The 16673-nt window shown below is 35.4% G+C and overlaps 4 protein-coding genes and 2 non-coding genes across 6 annotated transcripts; 4 read left to right on the top strand and 2 right to left on the bottom strand.

Moving 5' to 3' along the window:
• Window positions 1–44: 44 nt before the first annotated feature.
• Window positions 45–564, top strand: LOC108626881 (uncharacterized; the record flags this gene model as incomplete). The annotated part of the gene is made up of 2 exons (XM_018027811.2): window positions 45–311; window positions 385–564. Coding segments are annotated over 2 exons (357 nt in total), but the record flags the coding sequence as incomplete, so codon positions are not given.
• Window positions 565–1883: 1319 nt separating this feature from the next.
• LOC108626880 (uncharacterized) lies at window positions 1884–3712 on the top strand. Its single transcript, XM_026815164.1, is given in 5 exon segments — window positions 1884–2549; window positions 2584–2740; window positions 2822–3258; window positions 3336–3416; window positions 3482–3712. Coding segments are annotated over 5 exon segments (1032 nt in total). The 5' UTR covers window positions 1884–2423.
• On the top strand, window positions 1943–2014 carry TRNAH-GUG (transfer RNA histidin (anticodon GUG)). Its single transcript has one exon. It is a non-coding gene; the product is annotated as a tRNA-His (tRNA).
• A 40-nt stretch (window positions 3713–3752) lies between the features above and the next one.
• Window positions 3753–4702, bottom strand: Srp19 (signal recognition particle 19). Its single transcript, XM_018027812.2, has 2 exons — window positions 4507–4702; window positions 3753–4339 (listed from the first exon to the last, which is right to left on the bottom strand). The coding sequence occupies exons 1-2, from the start codon at window positions 4551–4553 to the stop codon at window positions 3946–3948; spliced, it is 441 nt and encodes a 146-aa protein (XP_017883301.1). The 5' UTR covers window positions 4554–4702; the 3' UTR covers window positions 3753–3945.
• Window positions 4703–4753: 51 nt separating this feature from the next.
• On the bottom strand, window positions 4754–4825 carry TRNAP-CGG (transfer RNA proline (anticodon CGG)). Its single transcript has one exon. It is a non-coding gene; the product is annotated as a tRNA-Pro (tRNA).
• Window positions 4826–6339: 1514 nt separating this feature from the next.
• Men (NADP-dependent malic enzyme) lies at window positions 6340–16596 on the top strand. Its single transcript, XM_018027820.2, has 7 exons — window positions 6340–6579; window positions 9394–9547; window positions 14360–14518; window positions 14594–14956; window positions 15046–15726; window positions 15802–16096; window positions 16180–16596. The coding sequence occupies exons 1-7, from the start codon at window positions 6521–6523 to the stop codon at window positions 16293–16295; spliced, it is 1827 nt and encodes a 608-aa protein (XP_017883309.1). The 5' UTR covers window positions 6340–6520; the 3' UTR covers window positions 16296–16596.
• The last annotated feature ends 77 nt before the right edge of the window (window positions 16597–16673 follow it).

Genomic DNA, 16673 nt, shown 5'->3' with positions numbered 1-16673 from the left:
TTGGTATAAACATAATCTATTGACTGGTGTAATGTGTGCAGATAAGAGAACTAATTAGATTAAAGATGAGAAACAACTATAGTCGCAGTTACAAGGACATGAGAAAATTCACGAGGATGGTAGACAGATTGGGGGAACGGCAACGTAAAATTCATGGGAAAATTCAGAACCTTGAAAGCATGTACGATTGGGACGTGAAGAAGTTTCAAACAAAGTTTGGACCTCTGCGCGTGAAAACGTTTAAAAACCTTAGAATAGGTGAGAAAATGATGTTTCAAGACCAGAGGTTGAAGACACGATTCGCTAAACGGGTAAGAATTCTTATTTCACGGTCGCAGATTTTATAAACGATAATAACTGCTCATATTTATTTTCTAATATTAGGTGTGTCACATTGACCATAAAAATATGACAGAATGTACAAAATACGTAGATAAATGGATAAAGATTATGGAAAAACCTACTCTTAAGTGATTATGACAAATACAATGATTAAATGAATAAGAGTACGAATGGAGTTAATTTAAGTAAGCGAAAATTGCGTAGACGCTTGATAAAAGAAAACAGACTTGTAATGTAAAGAACAAACTGTACAATACAAATTAAGCAACTTGTATAGGTACAGAATTAATCTAGATTTGCATGTAAGTCTGAAACGTATAGAATGAGTATAAAATAGTAATAATCTTATTGTTAAGTATTAAATGTAAAAAGTAAATGTTAAATAAATTAATAAAAACTGATTTACCAACGATAATATCGTAGACCTGGCCATACTCATTGACAAACCTTGTTTTATGCATTAATTATATCGGAAACATCGTTAAGTAAAGTTATGCACGGCACGCGGTAACTGCATCAATACAGTCAGAAATTACCGGCAGCATTTCAGTAACGATATTAAGTCATCTTCAATTCATTTCTTGTGCCGCGTTAAGAAACTCGCGTTTCTCACCGCGAATTCGCGTTAGTCGAATTTTAGTAATGCGACTATATAAGAGATAGATAGGTAAGCAGAACAGAACAATTTCCCGAGTGATTATCCGACGGACGAAATATCTCAGAGGAAAGCAGAAATTATCGTACAACATCTCGAACTCATTTAAGAAAATACGACGCTCGTAAAATCTGTCTCGCTTGTAGAACGTACAATGTACGATGTGTCAGTCGCGATTATTTATAACAAAATCTATTTCCACGTGTCAGTAATAATGCTATTTTAACACGGTTACGATCGATCCCGAGGGAGGAAATACAATAACTGATTTCTAAGAATGCACGGGGAAGATTTCACACGCGTCATCCCCCTGCGTACGACGTAGCATGAGAATACAGCCACAGAATTATATTTATAGTCAACTTAAACTATACATATAGATCTTTCAATTAAATTGACAGTGTTATTGTCTCTTTTCGTTAAATCATCGATGAATTTTTATATGCTTATAATAAATTCGAATGTGCAACTGCGTACCTGTGCTTAATGCGTCGCGCCGTTGCGAGGTCATTCACGGTTGTCCTTGTCCCATCGTCCTTCGTCCCACTGCATCGAAAATCACGCACAGTTTGAATTTACACACTTTTCTCTTTACGAATTAAATACGTAACACGACACCACGCCGCAGTAGCAACGGTGGTCGCCAAAAGCCGGACACTATTAGGAAACTAGGAAACACAAGGAGCACGTACTTCTCCGCTCCGGTCCGGCCGAGTAATGGACGCTCCGAGTACCATCTAGCGCCATCTGTGGACAAACGCAGGCAATATCGTTAGCTTGGTAGATACAATAAATATAAATCGCAAATTATTCCATATGAAAATCGTACTAAAATAATATTCCATTTATATTTGAAGGATATTTTATTATAAATAAGTATGTACAACACAACATATGTGTAACTGGTATATGAGATAATAAATGCTTCGTTCAAGACCTTCAATAGCCGTGATCGTCTAGTGGTTAGGACCCTACGTTGTGGCCGTAGTAACCCAGGTTCGAATCCTGGTCACGGCAATATTCACGAAATATTGTCACGGGAAGGATTTATTTTTAATATTTTTTCTTTATATCTCATGAGACATAAAACACGAATTATTAATTCTTACCAACAGTGTATCCTCCTTTTTTCATTGTGTAATATGATGCAACAGCCTTTGTAAACTTTTACTATAATATTTAACAATAAATAATAATACATTTCTGAAACCGATTGAAATGTCTGTATTGTTTCATTAAACTGTCCCGACTGTTCTCCGGAAATTCTGACGTAATGCATATGAATGACAATATTCTTTATAGTTTTGTAAATAAACCGAACTGTTCATAAACTGTCAGCAGATTCTCAGATCCAAAATCAATAAATTTTCGTTGGTATTACGACAGTCTCCAGTAGAACGTTCGCGTTTCGTTGAATAAGTTCAAGATGAGACGACATCGGCTAATATCTTTAATTTTTGTTCTGTATTATATCGTGATATACAAATACGTTTTTTGTGCTAAATACGATGGACTAAAACCGATTACTTCAATAGATCTGAAATTCCCTGACGCATACATTGACGACGAAGGTAACACGAATTTAGAGCAAGACATTAAATATTGGCATCCTTAAACTATCAGATTTGAGCTATCATATTATAGTCTAAAAGACAAATAAGAAATGAATAATTCCTACAGAACAGGTCGAGCTAATTCGTAATGCACGTGGCGTAGCAGGATCACGTCGACATCTCAGAGTTGGTAAAATTAAAATCTAATTTCGATACAAATTAAGTTAACATTTTCTGATCTAATATTTTGTTGAACTTTCGTTCGACTCAGGTGATGCTCATCAAGTTGCAAATTACTTTCTAACTGGCGGCCCACAAAAAGGTCACGCTCATTTCGTGAGAGAAAGAAACTGTGAAAGAAACGATAGCGAGAATGATACAAGTTCTATAAATGACAATAAAAAGCGGGATAATACTGATTTACCCGAGAACAGCTCGATTACAAAGTCTGATCCCGTTATTGGCGCTCCACAAGTAGGAGCTGAACCTACACATGCTGATGATAACATAGTAGGTGCGATTTTAAAACCAACAATAGACATGTTGAGTCAGATGCCACATACGCTGGGAAACGAGTTATTAACTTCTATATTGCATCCTAATTTACACCCACATGTCAATGCTCTACATAAGATTCCTGGTAATTTAATGAAGACAGCCACTGAGCCAATAGTTAGTTTAATGCGTGCGCGGACACAACTTCGAAAAGTAATATTACAAATTTGTAATTATGTATGTCATTTATAAAATTTTATCATTTTTAGTATCATTTGTAATCCTTTTAGGCGTTGCAACGATCTGTCCCAAGGAAGAATTCAATATATCCGCCTATTGTGGGATTGCCTCCAAAAAATTTTCGAAATAATGTACGTATTATTCTATTACAATTACTATATGTGTTAAATTTCATGAACATATTCAAAATTAATAGGCTCCATCATTACATACAACGTACCCTCATTTTGTATCATCTCACCCTCAACCTACTGGATATATTGTAAAATATGTGCCTCACAATGAACCACCAGCTGAAGTTGTTAGTACTCAACAATCTCCTACTTGTATAAATGATAATTTGAACCCAGAGGAAAATGTAGAGAGTTCCACAAATGAAGATGAATCGATAGGAGAGGAACAAGACGGATATGACAGTGACGAATAGAATGATTTGTCAACAATTAAAAAAGAATATAACACATTTCTAAATATCAGAAGAATATACAACCAAGTACGATGATATCAGGTATTTAAGAACTGTATTAAATATTTGAATGTATAAGTAAGCAACATTCAACTTAAACCTATTAATCAGGTTTGTGTAAGATGTATTATCTTTTTGTACACTGTCTTAAGTGAAAAATATTTGCAATATCTAGTACGATTTATTTAGTTTTATCACCTCCTTCCTTTTCCTTTTCCTTTCTTTGTCGATGAACTTGATGGCTGAGAGGATTGTTCGCCAGTCGATTGTTTTCCTTGACGACTTTTCAATTTTGGAATGGTCGTGCCTACATATGCCAGAACAGAATCTCTGGTAGGAAACTCAGGTTTCACAGGAGTGCCATCATCGTTTTTCAATTGCACACGAATACGTCCACGATATAACAGCTCTTTGCTACGTTCCCGTGGATGCAGTTTGCTCTCGACGCCAACGTTGAACCCAACTGCCACTAGAACGTCACGAATCTCTTGATGCGTTGGATTTTCTACACATTTTTCTTTCGCAATTTTGCGACCTTTAGCTAAGGTCCTTTTGCTATTTATATAAACAGGATAAATGCAAATCCATCTGAAATAAACATCGTGTTTTACATTAAGAGGTTATAACGACAGATGGTACTTCTACTTTCGTATTTTGAATAAAATCTGCTACAAACAACGAGTTACTTCAATGCTTCCTTAAATAACTAACTACACAACAATACAATAACTATTTTAAAGCTTAAATATACATGCCTTTCGCGATCACTGTGTTTCTTTGACTCATTCCAAGCGAGGGCCATGTTTGACGTTTTCCAACGTTTTCGACAGCTTTACAACTACGTCACAGTCTACGAGTCTACGGGATAATCGATAACGCAGCTTGAAAAACACTTCACCGCAAGTGTAAAAAAATACTTTAACGTTGATAGATATTATGTAGATATATCTAAAGAAAATTAAGAATATTGATATGTAAAGGGCAGCAAAAATTAATTTCCACGGGCTCGTCCGGGATTTGAACCCGGGACCTCTCGCACCCGAAGCGAGAATCATACCCCTAGACCAACGAGCCTTGGTAACAATGGGTTTTTAACATAATGATCATATAATTCATCTCATTAAAATTAACAAAATATTAATATACATGCGAAAATATAAAAAATTACCTAATTATTAAACAAATTACACAATAATGTGTTAATTTCATTTAATATTCCTTTCCATGTTAGAGTTTATAAATAATCTATTTAGTCCTGTATTATTCTCATGTTTGAAATCATTTCATTGACTCATGGATCGATTTTAAAAATAATAGTATTTACGCGCAGCATTCTGCAGACGATCTTGTTAATATTACATTGAACTACGACCTAATTGATTGACTTTGTATTCTGAACGGCGTGGTACATAGTTCATCATCAACATCTAATTACAAAAGAATTTAACAAACTCTCTTTCATATTTATTAAACAACATGTAGTGCAAACTCCAGTCACAGATAACATTAGTTTAGTCTTTAGTCTTGTAAAACAATAATATCAGAAGAGTTAGCTATTTATATAGTTTGCGACAACATTTCAATTGTATAAACAGTAACTTTTATATCGTATACGTTCTTTCTTAAATAATGCAGCCAGAAAAATAAACGAGAATGAAGAATTAATGTTTATACTGTAATCAAAGTGTTACGTGCAGATAACTTTCACTGTATTCCCTTGTTAGGTTCTTTCATTAAGAAGTAATCAGTTATAATAGTGAAAGTGCAAATTCTTTGCAATTTAATTTTGTACAGGCGATAATAATTCCGTTTTATTTTCTCAGTCGAGTTAAAGCAAACAAATTAAATTAAACACGATATAAATGCGCACGCTCCAATTATTCATATTTCCTATATAAAAAAAAAAACATATCGCTTTAGATTCGCTTATTTGTTTGTTCTTTTCGGGAAATTAGACATGATTTATAAAATACATTTAAAATTCTAATTGCCCCTACTAAGCAAAACTATAAGTAAAATGCTTCTAAGTGATGTATCATTTCACGTTACAAAGTGTCTTATGAAATAAATTATTAAAAATTTATGTACACGTAAGATTTTGACATCTATCAATGAATGTATAGTTTAAGGCATTTGTGTAAAATTGTAACATCTTTGAGGATGGAGTGTTTCAAGTAGGTCATTCAGTAATTGCATTATATGTGATACAAGTATAAGTAATAATGAAATTAATCGCAGGTCCGTTTGTCCTGAATTTGCAATATGTATGGATAATATGAAAACATCTCCGTCAGAGTGAGTACACAACCTCTAACTAATAATACAGTCAGATAAGTAAAGCAATTTATAAATCATACAATTATTTTTAATATGTATTTATCGCGCGATACGAGCGATTTTCCGCTATTTTAATTGAAAAGGATATAGGAATGCATCGAAGGCATTAAGTGGGTGTCCACTTTTTATAGACTTGACATTTTTCCTTGAATCCTGAATTCCTGATTTGAAAAAACGGTTTTAAGGCCGATTTCTAGAATGACTAAGTAACAATAAATGAGCGAGTACATGTTCTCTAACTCCTTCGCGTGCACGTCAGTCATGTTTGCGATCTGCTCGTGATCGGAAGGCTCGATTTCACTAAACGAAAGTACGTAGTTTCGAAAGGAACACCGTTGTTGTGTCATTACGCGAAAAGTTTTTTCTTATTTTGGACCGTCGAGAAATCATGGACAGTCATTTTTGTTGAATTGCGCTATTAAATAATCACCGATGGGAAACCCGAATTCCAAGGATCTGCGTTTTAACGGAACGCGTTCTGCAAAGGCGATGTAAGTGCTGATGATATGATGACATTTCTACATTTATGTCGCATCTATTTGACGATGCAAATTGCTAAGATTTGTTTGACAAAGTATATATTAGGTGTCAGGGAATATATATAATATATCTGATAATGTCGCAATATTCCTACGCTTCATAAAAAATCATCCGACGATCTGAGAGACAGATGCATTTACTTTTAGTTGCATGTACTTCGATTATTCTACAAATGAGTAACATTCGACATGTTTTCATGCCGCCATTCAATGGCTCGTAAAAATACGATAGTACAAACGTTCCACTTGATATTTGCGACAAAACAAAGATACAACATTTCGCGTTTATATATTTAAGAACATAGCGAAATTAAACACGCTTCTTATACTTTAAACTCATCCATCTACTTTCTGGTTAATAGATTTTTTATGAATGCTTTCTAATAAGTAAATCTAAAAACAGAAAATATGACTAAAGCCGCTGTTTCTTGCCTTCATTTCACACGATGATTACTACTAGTGTAATAGAACTGAGAGCGATAATATTTTTCTGTGGTATGCCGTTTTATCACGCTTTAATCTGTCGCGTGAAACAGAGACTGTATATTTATATGCTGATCATGCTCAATTTGAATGCAACATATGCATCTTTTTTTTTTTATCACGCGATTTGTATAGTTCTCCCATATCAAAAGATAGGAGCAATTACGTTACTCAGAAAAAAAGTAAAACAGACTTGACCTTAATTAGATAGCCTCCACATTTTGCTCGATATAGTAAAAAGTAGTGTTTCTCTATTTTTTGCAGTTGTTATATCTTTAAAAAACGCGATGTAATTAACACTAGAACTAGCAAAATAGTCAAGCTGCCTGGAGTTTAGTAGAAAAATTCTATATATGTACTATAAATTATTTATTATTTATTTGTATCTTTTATAAACTCCAATTTGTAATGTCCAACCCCACGTGTATTCAAGTGTCAAATTATGCGGTAACGGGTTACTGACCTATGATCCGTATAATCGTACGACTTGCAAAAAAGTTTCAATCTAATTCTAGCCAACTCGGCTCACAAAAAATATAATAATTATTATATATATCTACCCTACTGCTTTTCTTATTTAAGATATGCATCCTCGACATTAGAAAGAAATTCAAATTATTTTTATGAAATGTACAAATTACCTGCCTGCAGTAATCAACCAAGTTTCGTTTGGTTCGTAACATCAACTTACTGTGGTATAAAAATACTTCAACAATTTAGCTTTTTTCGTAATTACAACAAGCGAATTTAAGTGAGCAGAAAGGAGCTTTTAAGATAAATATTTTTAAAGATAAAAATTTCGTATTTTTAATGCACGCCTGATGATCACGTGAGGCATTACTACTAACTTATCAGCATGACGTGACGGTCATACGAGTAGTTACGCGGTTTAACCCCATTCTTAACATTGAATATATCAGTTTAACGAGAGATGTCTGATCGTACGAGAGCCGATTTATACGGAAGCCGCGAGTATGTCCTCGAATCGTTTCCTCAGACGGTTGGACCATCACTTGGCTAGGTTTTTCCGTCAAACGAGTAATTTACGTTACGCTAAGACGAACCCTGAACACGACGGCAGGGAGTACGATCAACTGAACGACAGGTGATACAATAATTTAGAATTTATATCGAATTCTCGAAAAAGGATAAAAACCTGGAGTTCCTGTGTATCAGACAATAGTCACAACTTACAAGCTCGTTAATTTGTGCACAATTTACTCTATGTATTTCGCAGAAACGTGATCACTGAAAAGAGTGTGGACACATTCGTTTAATTTAAATAGATTTTTGGATTAGTAAATTTCATTATTCTTTCATAATTCTATGAAAATGAGGAAACTGCGAGCTTCGTATTCCATCATAAAATCGTGATCGTTGTAATAGTCGGAAAAAATTGTGTAACATCACGCTTCCGTTAGTGTGTACGGCTTGGAAATTGCAATGCTAGGATAGACTGTTGCGCACTAAACATAATCGAGGACAAAATGATTAAATCTATTACAACAGTTGTAATTCCTCCGATAAGTTAAGAAACTTGCTAACTATCGTCTTTGTAACGTCATCGATTTATTTTAAACCGATAGAGCCAGAGAGAAAGAGCGAATAAGGAGGGGCTTCATTTTAATACAAAATATTGCTAATAGATTTTTATCGCATTCGATCTAATTGCTATGGCGTGCGCGACGTAGTACAATAGTACAAATAAGTCGAAACAATTATATATAGTACATTGTCTATGACATGTATAAGGCACTGTTCATGGTCAAATGTTAAAACAAATGTCATTTAATGGGCGCAGACACGCGACTGCGCGATGCGCACGCCTGCGCTAATCCCCAACCTTACGAATATTCTCACTGACGTAGTAAGTGTGTACATCGCACATACAGGAACTTACAATCTAATTAAATTGATGATAAGTTTCATGAAAAAATGTGCTAATTATCAGATCGAGTATTCTTTTCGGATCAATCAAGAGTTTATCATGAAAAAAACTTCCTCGTGTCAATCATTGGGTCTCCACCGCGATAAGCTGCCTTCATAAAAAATTATCTGCCTGCTGCTGTAAACAGTCGTTGATTTTTAGGGAGTAAGATTTGCGAATTTGATTCGTGGGAGGAGATAAAAGAGCCGCGACGAATTCGGGTATATTAACCCATATATTTGATACGTGGCTGCGCACTGTTCCCCTCTTTTAACCCTACCTCTCCTCGGCGCTCTACTGTTTTCTGTAGTACCGACGTCTCTCCTCAATCCTTAAAATCGGCTGGTCGTTTGCAGCACCCGAGGCAGTACTCAGATAGACTGCGACCGCAAATCATCCACCATGTCAGACCTTCAAAGGGATCGACTCGGTCAACGAGGACACGGCGATGGCGTCTCCCCAAATTTGCTTCGAGGCCTGGATCACCTAAAGGATCCACGATTTAACAAGGTACGCTCGTAATTTAATGCATGATAATCGCTGCGAAAGTAGACGCCGGCTGATTCGATGACAGTTCGACTGACGTAACTCGTCTTCGATTATAGGCATGATTTTAAAAAACATCATTATCATCATTAATCTTGTATTCCGTTAAATATATCGCATTGTGATATAAAAATATGTATTACATGTGCAGACTATGATTAACTATGGTGCTTTAAGCCACCTCTTATTGTTTATTAGTTCGGTATCCAAGGCTCACGCGTGTGGATATTGAACCGGTAACTTTCCTACGACCGCGTCCGTGAAAATAACTCGTAAATTAAACAACCATAATTTATTTCGCAGCACGGAATTTACGTATTGAATATAATCGACTGATAAATAAAATAAACGTATTTAATCCTTAGTAGTCGTTGAACTATGAATGAATTCTTTCATTCAAATCGAGCAATATATTTTTGACTTATTACGCATGCCCCCTAGAGCTCCGTTATTTCCTTTGACATCGCATATTAAATGACTGGATTAACTGATTATTTTAATCAGTGTCATCAATGCAAAGTCGTAATTATTCTCTGCTATCGTCAACGAATGTAAAACAACGACTTATGAGAAACGTATTCAAATTGGAAACAGAAATATGAGGTACAAAAATCGTGGTTGTAATAATCAACCTTGCCTTAATTTACAATGAAAGTGTGGGAAACTCGAGAGACATTTTTTGCTTGAAGATACGTAATTACGCGTTTACGTCTAGTGGGTCACGTAGGCGCATCACGGTCCGATGAAATTCACTTTCACAGCCCATAAACTGACGGTATGAAACAGCCGGTGGTATGACTGTGAGGATTTCAGTTTCAGTTCATGTTTCGGTTAAGCGTAGATAACAATTATTATCTTTATCGTAGGCTTTTTAAACATCTGTAAAATGTGTTCGCATTATGGAATTTTCTCTACGTACAACTAATAAGAATATGACGGAAGAAAATAAAAAAAACACATAAGTATTTATTATTATACAATTTAAAATCGAAGTTTAAAGTATGCGCATAATTTTTAGTTATCTATGAATTCATTAGCCGAGTTTAAACATCTGAAAAACATCAAACATTTGCATATTTTACGAACCAGTAATTCAGCAATGAACTGATCGTAAAAATAATATTTTCTCGATGACTACGCAGTTTAGTCATTGAATGTTACATGTCCGAACACCTTGATTACAAAGTTTACTCGGAATTTCTGCGGTCAACGTGCTTCCTTTAACGTCTTCAACGAAACAGTTCTCCTTATTCCGAACAAGTTTCCGAACAGAACTCGCATTGTTCTAAATTAAATGTTTCCTTCTCAACGTTAATGTCGAAACTTGTAATATCGCAGTATCAAATTTAAACAATCATCAGTTGTCTAATACAATTCTGTATGATGAAACATGATGAGTTTTAATTTGAAAAGTAACGGGATGCAGGCTGTGCACTATACTTCAATTTGTGGGTCAAACGAGATTGACGGAAGAAATGAGTCATAAAAAAAGGCAGGAGTAGTTCCACTGGAAGTAGTTCTAGCTAGTATTTCGTAGGCTAAAGACCAAAAGGTGATACGTGAGCGAGTTCACGTTCACCTATCGTTAATATGTATCATTGATACTTTCTAATCGTAGTAATTGGAACCAATCATTATTCTGCATATATTACAATTCTATCTAGGAATTCCACTCTGATTTATATAAATCCGTACTTCTTAATATTGTATATCTTTACGTTAGATTACCATAGATTCAAATCTATGATTCCCAAGTCTTCCTGTTAATAAGAATTTGATATATCGTTTGTTACACGATCATTTAACAATCTTAAATGAATAGTGAATTTACTATAAAAAGGTTGGCAAAAATAAATCAATGCATTTTATCCGAGGGCGCAGCCAGATTACGCGCGATACGCAAAGACCCGTTTCGAAAGGGTTATGGGTAAGAGTCTTGCAGTAGGTCGTGACTTGTTCTGTGACCACCGGCTCCTAGGGTCTCGTATCGATCGCCTGTTAGCCGGTACAACTCATGGCAACGGTCTCTACCGCAGGCTGTTTGTTATGGGAGTCTCAAGAATTTTGTGGAGAACTAGCAAGAACAATGGATACGGATTGGTGGGACCTGGTGCCTGACTTTTATAGAACTGCCCGTATCCCCGAGCCTCTGCTCGCTTTGGACGGAAGGGTATTCGTGACCTACAGAATTATTAAATATTTAAATACTGACTGTACCAGTTTCGTTCGTTTTTTCAGTTCGTTCAATTTTTTATTAGTGAAAATGTCCCTGATAGATTCTTGCTTATATCATCAGCCATTTGATTGATTTATTTAATTTTAAGTTGCCATTGCCTTGTTAAATAAAATTACACATTTTACGTAGCATTCTATCTGAAACGTTGTTCTTTGCCAGCTTTCACAATTTCCTTGACTATATAATTCTCACTCCGAATCGATAACGCACGTAGAAATATATGTAATTGTGCATGCAAATCATTCTTTTATAACGCGAACGTAGTAATTTAATTTAATGTGTGAGTGCCAGGGAAAGTAACTACGTCTTCACGTGGCGAATACTATGTGAATACCGTTCCTCTTATATTTAAAATGATTCATGAGTTGCTAATTAAAACTTTTTTTTGCATCTTTTTCTTTAATCAATCCAGAAATATCTAAAGAGATATGTGTCACAAATTTCTATGTGTCGAATTATTACTTGTCGTATGATTCAAAAGCATGTGCGATAAGATAAGAAATTGCGAGTGATAGTACTCGAGTTGGGTCATACACAATTAATTTTCAGCAGCGAAAGTCACTTTCGTACGCCTTAACAGTCTTGTACCTCGTGCATAATCGTATTGCGAAACGAAGGTATTTTCGGGCGCGATTAATTTTCAATTATTACAACGAGGAAAATGAAAAGTCGCTTCGTTTATAGAAATTTCAAGAGTGGTTCGTTTATTGCATTGCAGATAAAGTGCAATCGTAAAGTAATTATTTGACTTGATGTGGCGAAACAAATTTATTTTTTAAAACATTTATTTATATCTTGTGAGGGAGAGTTAAAGATTGAAAAACAAACAGTTCTATATAAAGAACGTCGTCGTTATAGAACATAGTTTACGATTATCTATTATCTATTCATTTCTCTATTATTTATTTTAAAGAGGTAACGAAGAAGAGACAGTTTATTCATTCCCCGATTTCTATTATAATTTATAAGTCAATTGACGTCGGTGGCGATTGGTTTAACCAGTTCGTAGCATTGTCAACGACCCCAGACTCGCTGCTGGTGGAAAAATACTTGTATAGAGTGCTTTGACCCTGCCGCTCTCCAGTTAGTCTCGCCTCCGAAAAGATACACACGTATACTGAAGTCTTTTCTAAAATTATTCGCTACAAGAAACTTTCTATGACGATAAAATTCTTTTTTTAAGTCGTATCTTGTTTGATGCAAAGAAAGAATAACAAATAATTATATTAATAACAATGTACACGTTTTATCTTAAGTATTCTGAATAAATAACAGCTTTTAACAATACTTTAGAAAGTACCAGTTTTCCTTCTATGTGCGTTTTTACTGATACAAAATATTACCTTTAGTATTGCTCAGACTTTTAAATAAATAATGAGGTCCGAGAGGTCGACTGAACATACTATAATAATGTTCGCTGAAGACATTTGCGTATTACGAAAATGCATATACGTACACAAGGTGCAAAGTCTTTCCTATTATGCAGAATTGCGGCATATTTCCAACGTCGCTTCTCGCATCAAAAATGTTGATGCATTTTTAAAACGTTTCTCAGAGCTGAATAATCGATAATTGCTGACAACAGGCGACGACGCATGAAGTGTTCACCAGTCGCATTCGTCACAAAGAGGAAACGACACAGACTTGTTTTCAAACCTTTAATCAATGGTGTCAAGTACTTTAATTAAACAGATTGTATTATAAATGCGTACGACGTTAATTCTTCGTGGTAGAGTCGAAGAAATGCAATTAATGTATCAATTTATTAAAGATGTTAAATATTTCTGATACGTTACGGAAAAGTGAGAGGTAGAATTTTGATGTAATAAGTCGAAAGGAGAAATACTGAATCATTAATACAGTTTCATTTAGATAACATTTACCGGATGTTTCATGACGTAATAGTATGTTTCGACTTATGTAATTGCCATTACTTATCATGAATGTATTATCATCTTTCTAATAATTAATAATTGTTTCATTACTCTAGTCTATCGAAAACGTGAATGGCATTGAATCATAGGTCAATCGTTATGAATTATTTCAACGAATTATTTGCAGACACAATGGCATACAATTTAGTTTTATAGAACGTACTATACGTATTATAGCGACGTTAGGCAGGGTTCGCTAAACAAAAATCAATAGTACACATTTATATAATAATGTCTAACGGAGACACACATTATCTGTTGCCTGATCATTTGTCATAACAAGATTGAATTTAATTAATCATCCAGCGAAATAATCCTCACTAGTTGATACATATTATTAATAAACTGTACGGATTAACTGTTCCGAATAATTGATATCCAAGTTTTAAATACTTCGGTTTAGAAAGATTTGATTTATAGTGTAAATCGTAAAGCGAGCTTATCGCTTTTCGCTTACGTTCGCTCTATGAACAGGAATTTGCCTATTCATTTTAAAAAGTAATAAAACTGATTTGTGTTGAGGTCAAGCTATAAAAATATATTATTACAAACTAAATTCTATTTTATATACATATTCCTACTTATAAAAACGCAATTTTATTTCAGGGGATGGCATTTAGCATCGAAGAGAGGCAATCATTGGGCATTCATGGTTTATTGCCAGCAGCTGTAAAAACTCAAGAAGAACAACTAGAACTCTGTCGTTTGAATCTAGAACGTTATGAAGACGATCTGTCGAAGTACATCTACCTCATAGGCCTGCTAGTACGTATGAATTGTTTATTTAAATATTTTTTTTTAGCATTTCGTGCTAAATTAATAAATTAAATTAAACTACAGGATAGGAACGAGAAGCTTTTCTACCGTTTTATGGCAGAAAATGTAGAGAAGATGCTGCCTTTAGTTTACACGCCCACGGTGGGTCTAGCGTGTCAGAAATTCGGCCTTATTTATCGAAGACCGCGCGGTTTGTTCATAAGCATACACGACAAGGGCCACGTCTACGACGTTTTGAAAAATTGGCCTGAACATGATGTACGAGCCATAGTCGTTACCGATGGCGAAAGAATACTTGGTCTAGGCGACTTGGGCGCTTATGGAATGGGGATACCGGTTGGAAAATTGTCTTTGTACACTGCTCTGGCAGGAATCAAACCTCACCAGTGTCTGCCAATTACCTTAGATGTTGGAACAAACACTAAGGTACGAAACATTTCTAAATAATCGCCTATGCAGTAATTATTAATTTCAAAATTTATTGGTAAACTAATTAATTATTATTTTTGTTTTAGACTCTGCTGGAAGATCCTCTCTACATTGGTCATAGGCATAAACGTGTCACCGGTCCAGAGTACGATGAGTTTATAGACGAATTCATGAAAGCCGCTGTCAAGAGATACGGGCAGAACACTTTGATCCAGTTCGAAGATTTTGCAAACGCGAACGCATTCAAACTGCTTATCAAATATCGTGATCATTATTGTACCTTCAACGATGACATCCAAGGAACTGCTTCTGTTGCTGTCGCCGGTTTACTGGAATCTCTTCGTATTACCAATACGAAGCTGTCGGACAACACGATCTGTTTCCTGGGCGCTGGAGAGGCTTCATTGGGTATCGCTAATCTGTGCGTTATGGCAATGAAACAAGAAGGCATTTGCGAAGAAGACGCTAGAGAGAAGATCTGGATGCTCGATTCAAAAGGTCTGATCGTGAAGGATCGTCCGTCCGGTGGTCTGACGGTGCATAAATTGGAATTCGCGCGGGACCACAAACCAGTAGATACATTATTAGAAGTGATAAAAATCGCGAAGCCAACAGTGCTGATCGGCGCCTCGGCAGTCGGCGGTGCTTTTACCACCGAGATATTGGAAGAAATGGCGAACAACAACGAAAAACCTGTGATCTTTGCTCTGAGTAATCCAACAAGCAAAGCAGAGTGTACCGCTGAACAAGCCTACACCGTTACTAAGGTATCATCGTATAGAATTTTTTTCAATGTTATTAATAAAAAGCAAACTTAGTTATTTAATTTAAAACAATTCTAGGGGAAGTGCGTGTTTGCTAGTGGATCGCCGTTCCCACCTTTCGAGTACGAAGGAAAAACTCATTATCCTGGCCAAGGAAATAATAGCTACATTTTCCCCGGTGTCGCATTGGGCGTGATATGTTGCGGCATGCGCACGATACCTGAAGAAGTATTCCTCGTCGCTGCCCAATCGTTGTCCGACATGGTCTCTAAAGAAGACTTAGAAAGAGGCACTTTATATCCTCCACTCAAAGATATTCAGAAATGTTCGGTGTGCATAGCTGTCGCAGTTATGAAGTACGGCTACGATAATTGTAAGTGAAGCTTCTTTTTTATGGAAACGTGTTACATGCTAGGAATTATTGTTAAACATATTAAATGAATAATTTGTTTACAGGTCTCGCAACGGTTCATCCTAAGCCCAAAGACATTTATGAATTTGTCAAAGCGCAGCTGTACGATCCGAGTTACGAACCATCGGTACCACCGGTATACTCCTGGCCTAAATTATAATCTGACTGTCATTATTTAACGCATCCGATGAAATCTGAATATAACAATTATTTTATTTTTTATCTGGTATGGTATTTTAAGTGCCTGTTGAACAGGTTCGTATATTACAACTGTTTATGTTGTTTAACTTGCGTGTATGTGTATGAGCAAATGTATGAGTGTATATACACAGAATATTTCAAGCACAGAATAGATCGTGTCGCGAACAAATTAATTATTGTATAAATGTATCAAAGATGTTCCAATTTTGAATTTTTGGAATTAAAACTTACTGGCTGGATGAATAAAAAATTTCAAACGACTCTTTCAAAGAAATTTGTTTATTGCTACTCGAGACAGCATTCTTCTTTTGTATTATTTAGACACGTTTCTCGTTTT

This window comes from Ceratina calcarata, unplaced genomic scaffold (assembly GCF_001652005.2).
Source record: "Ceratina calcarata isolate Rehan_Ccalc_2016 unplaced genomic scaffold, ASM165200v1 scaffold431, whole genome shotgun sequence".
Taxonomy (NCBI): domain Eukaryota; kingdom Metazoa; phylum Arthropoda; class Insecta; order Hymenoptera; family Apidae; genus Ceratina; species Ceratina calcarata.
The sequence above is the reverse complement of the archived record's forward strand: the minus strand, read 5'-3'. Positions and strand labels throughout refer to the sequence as shown.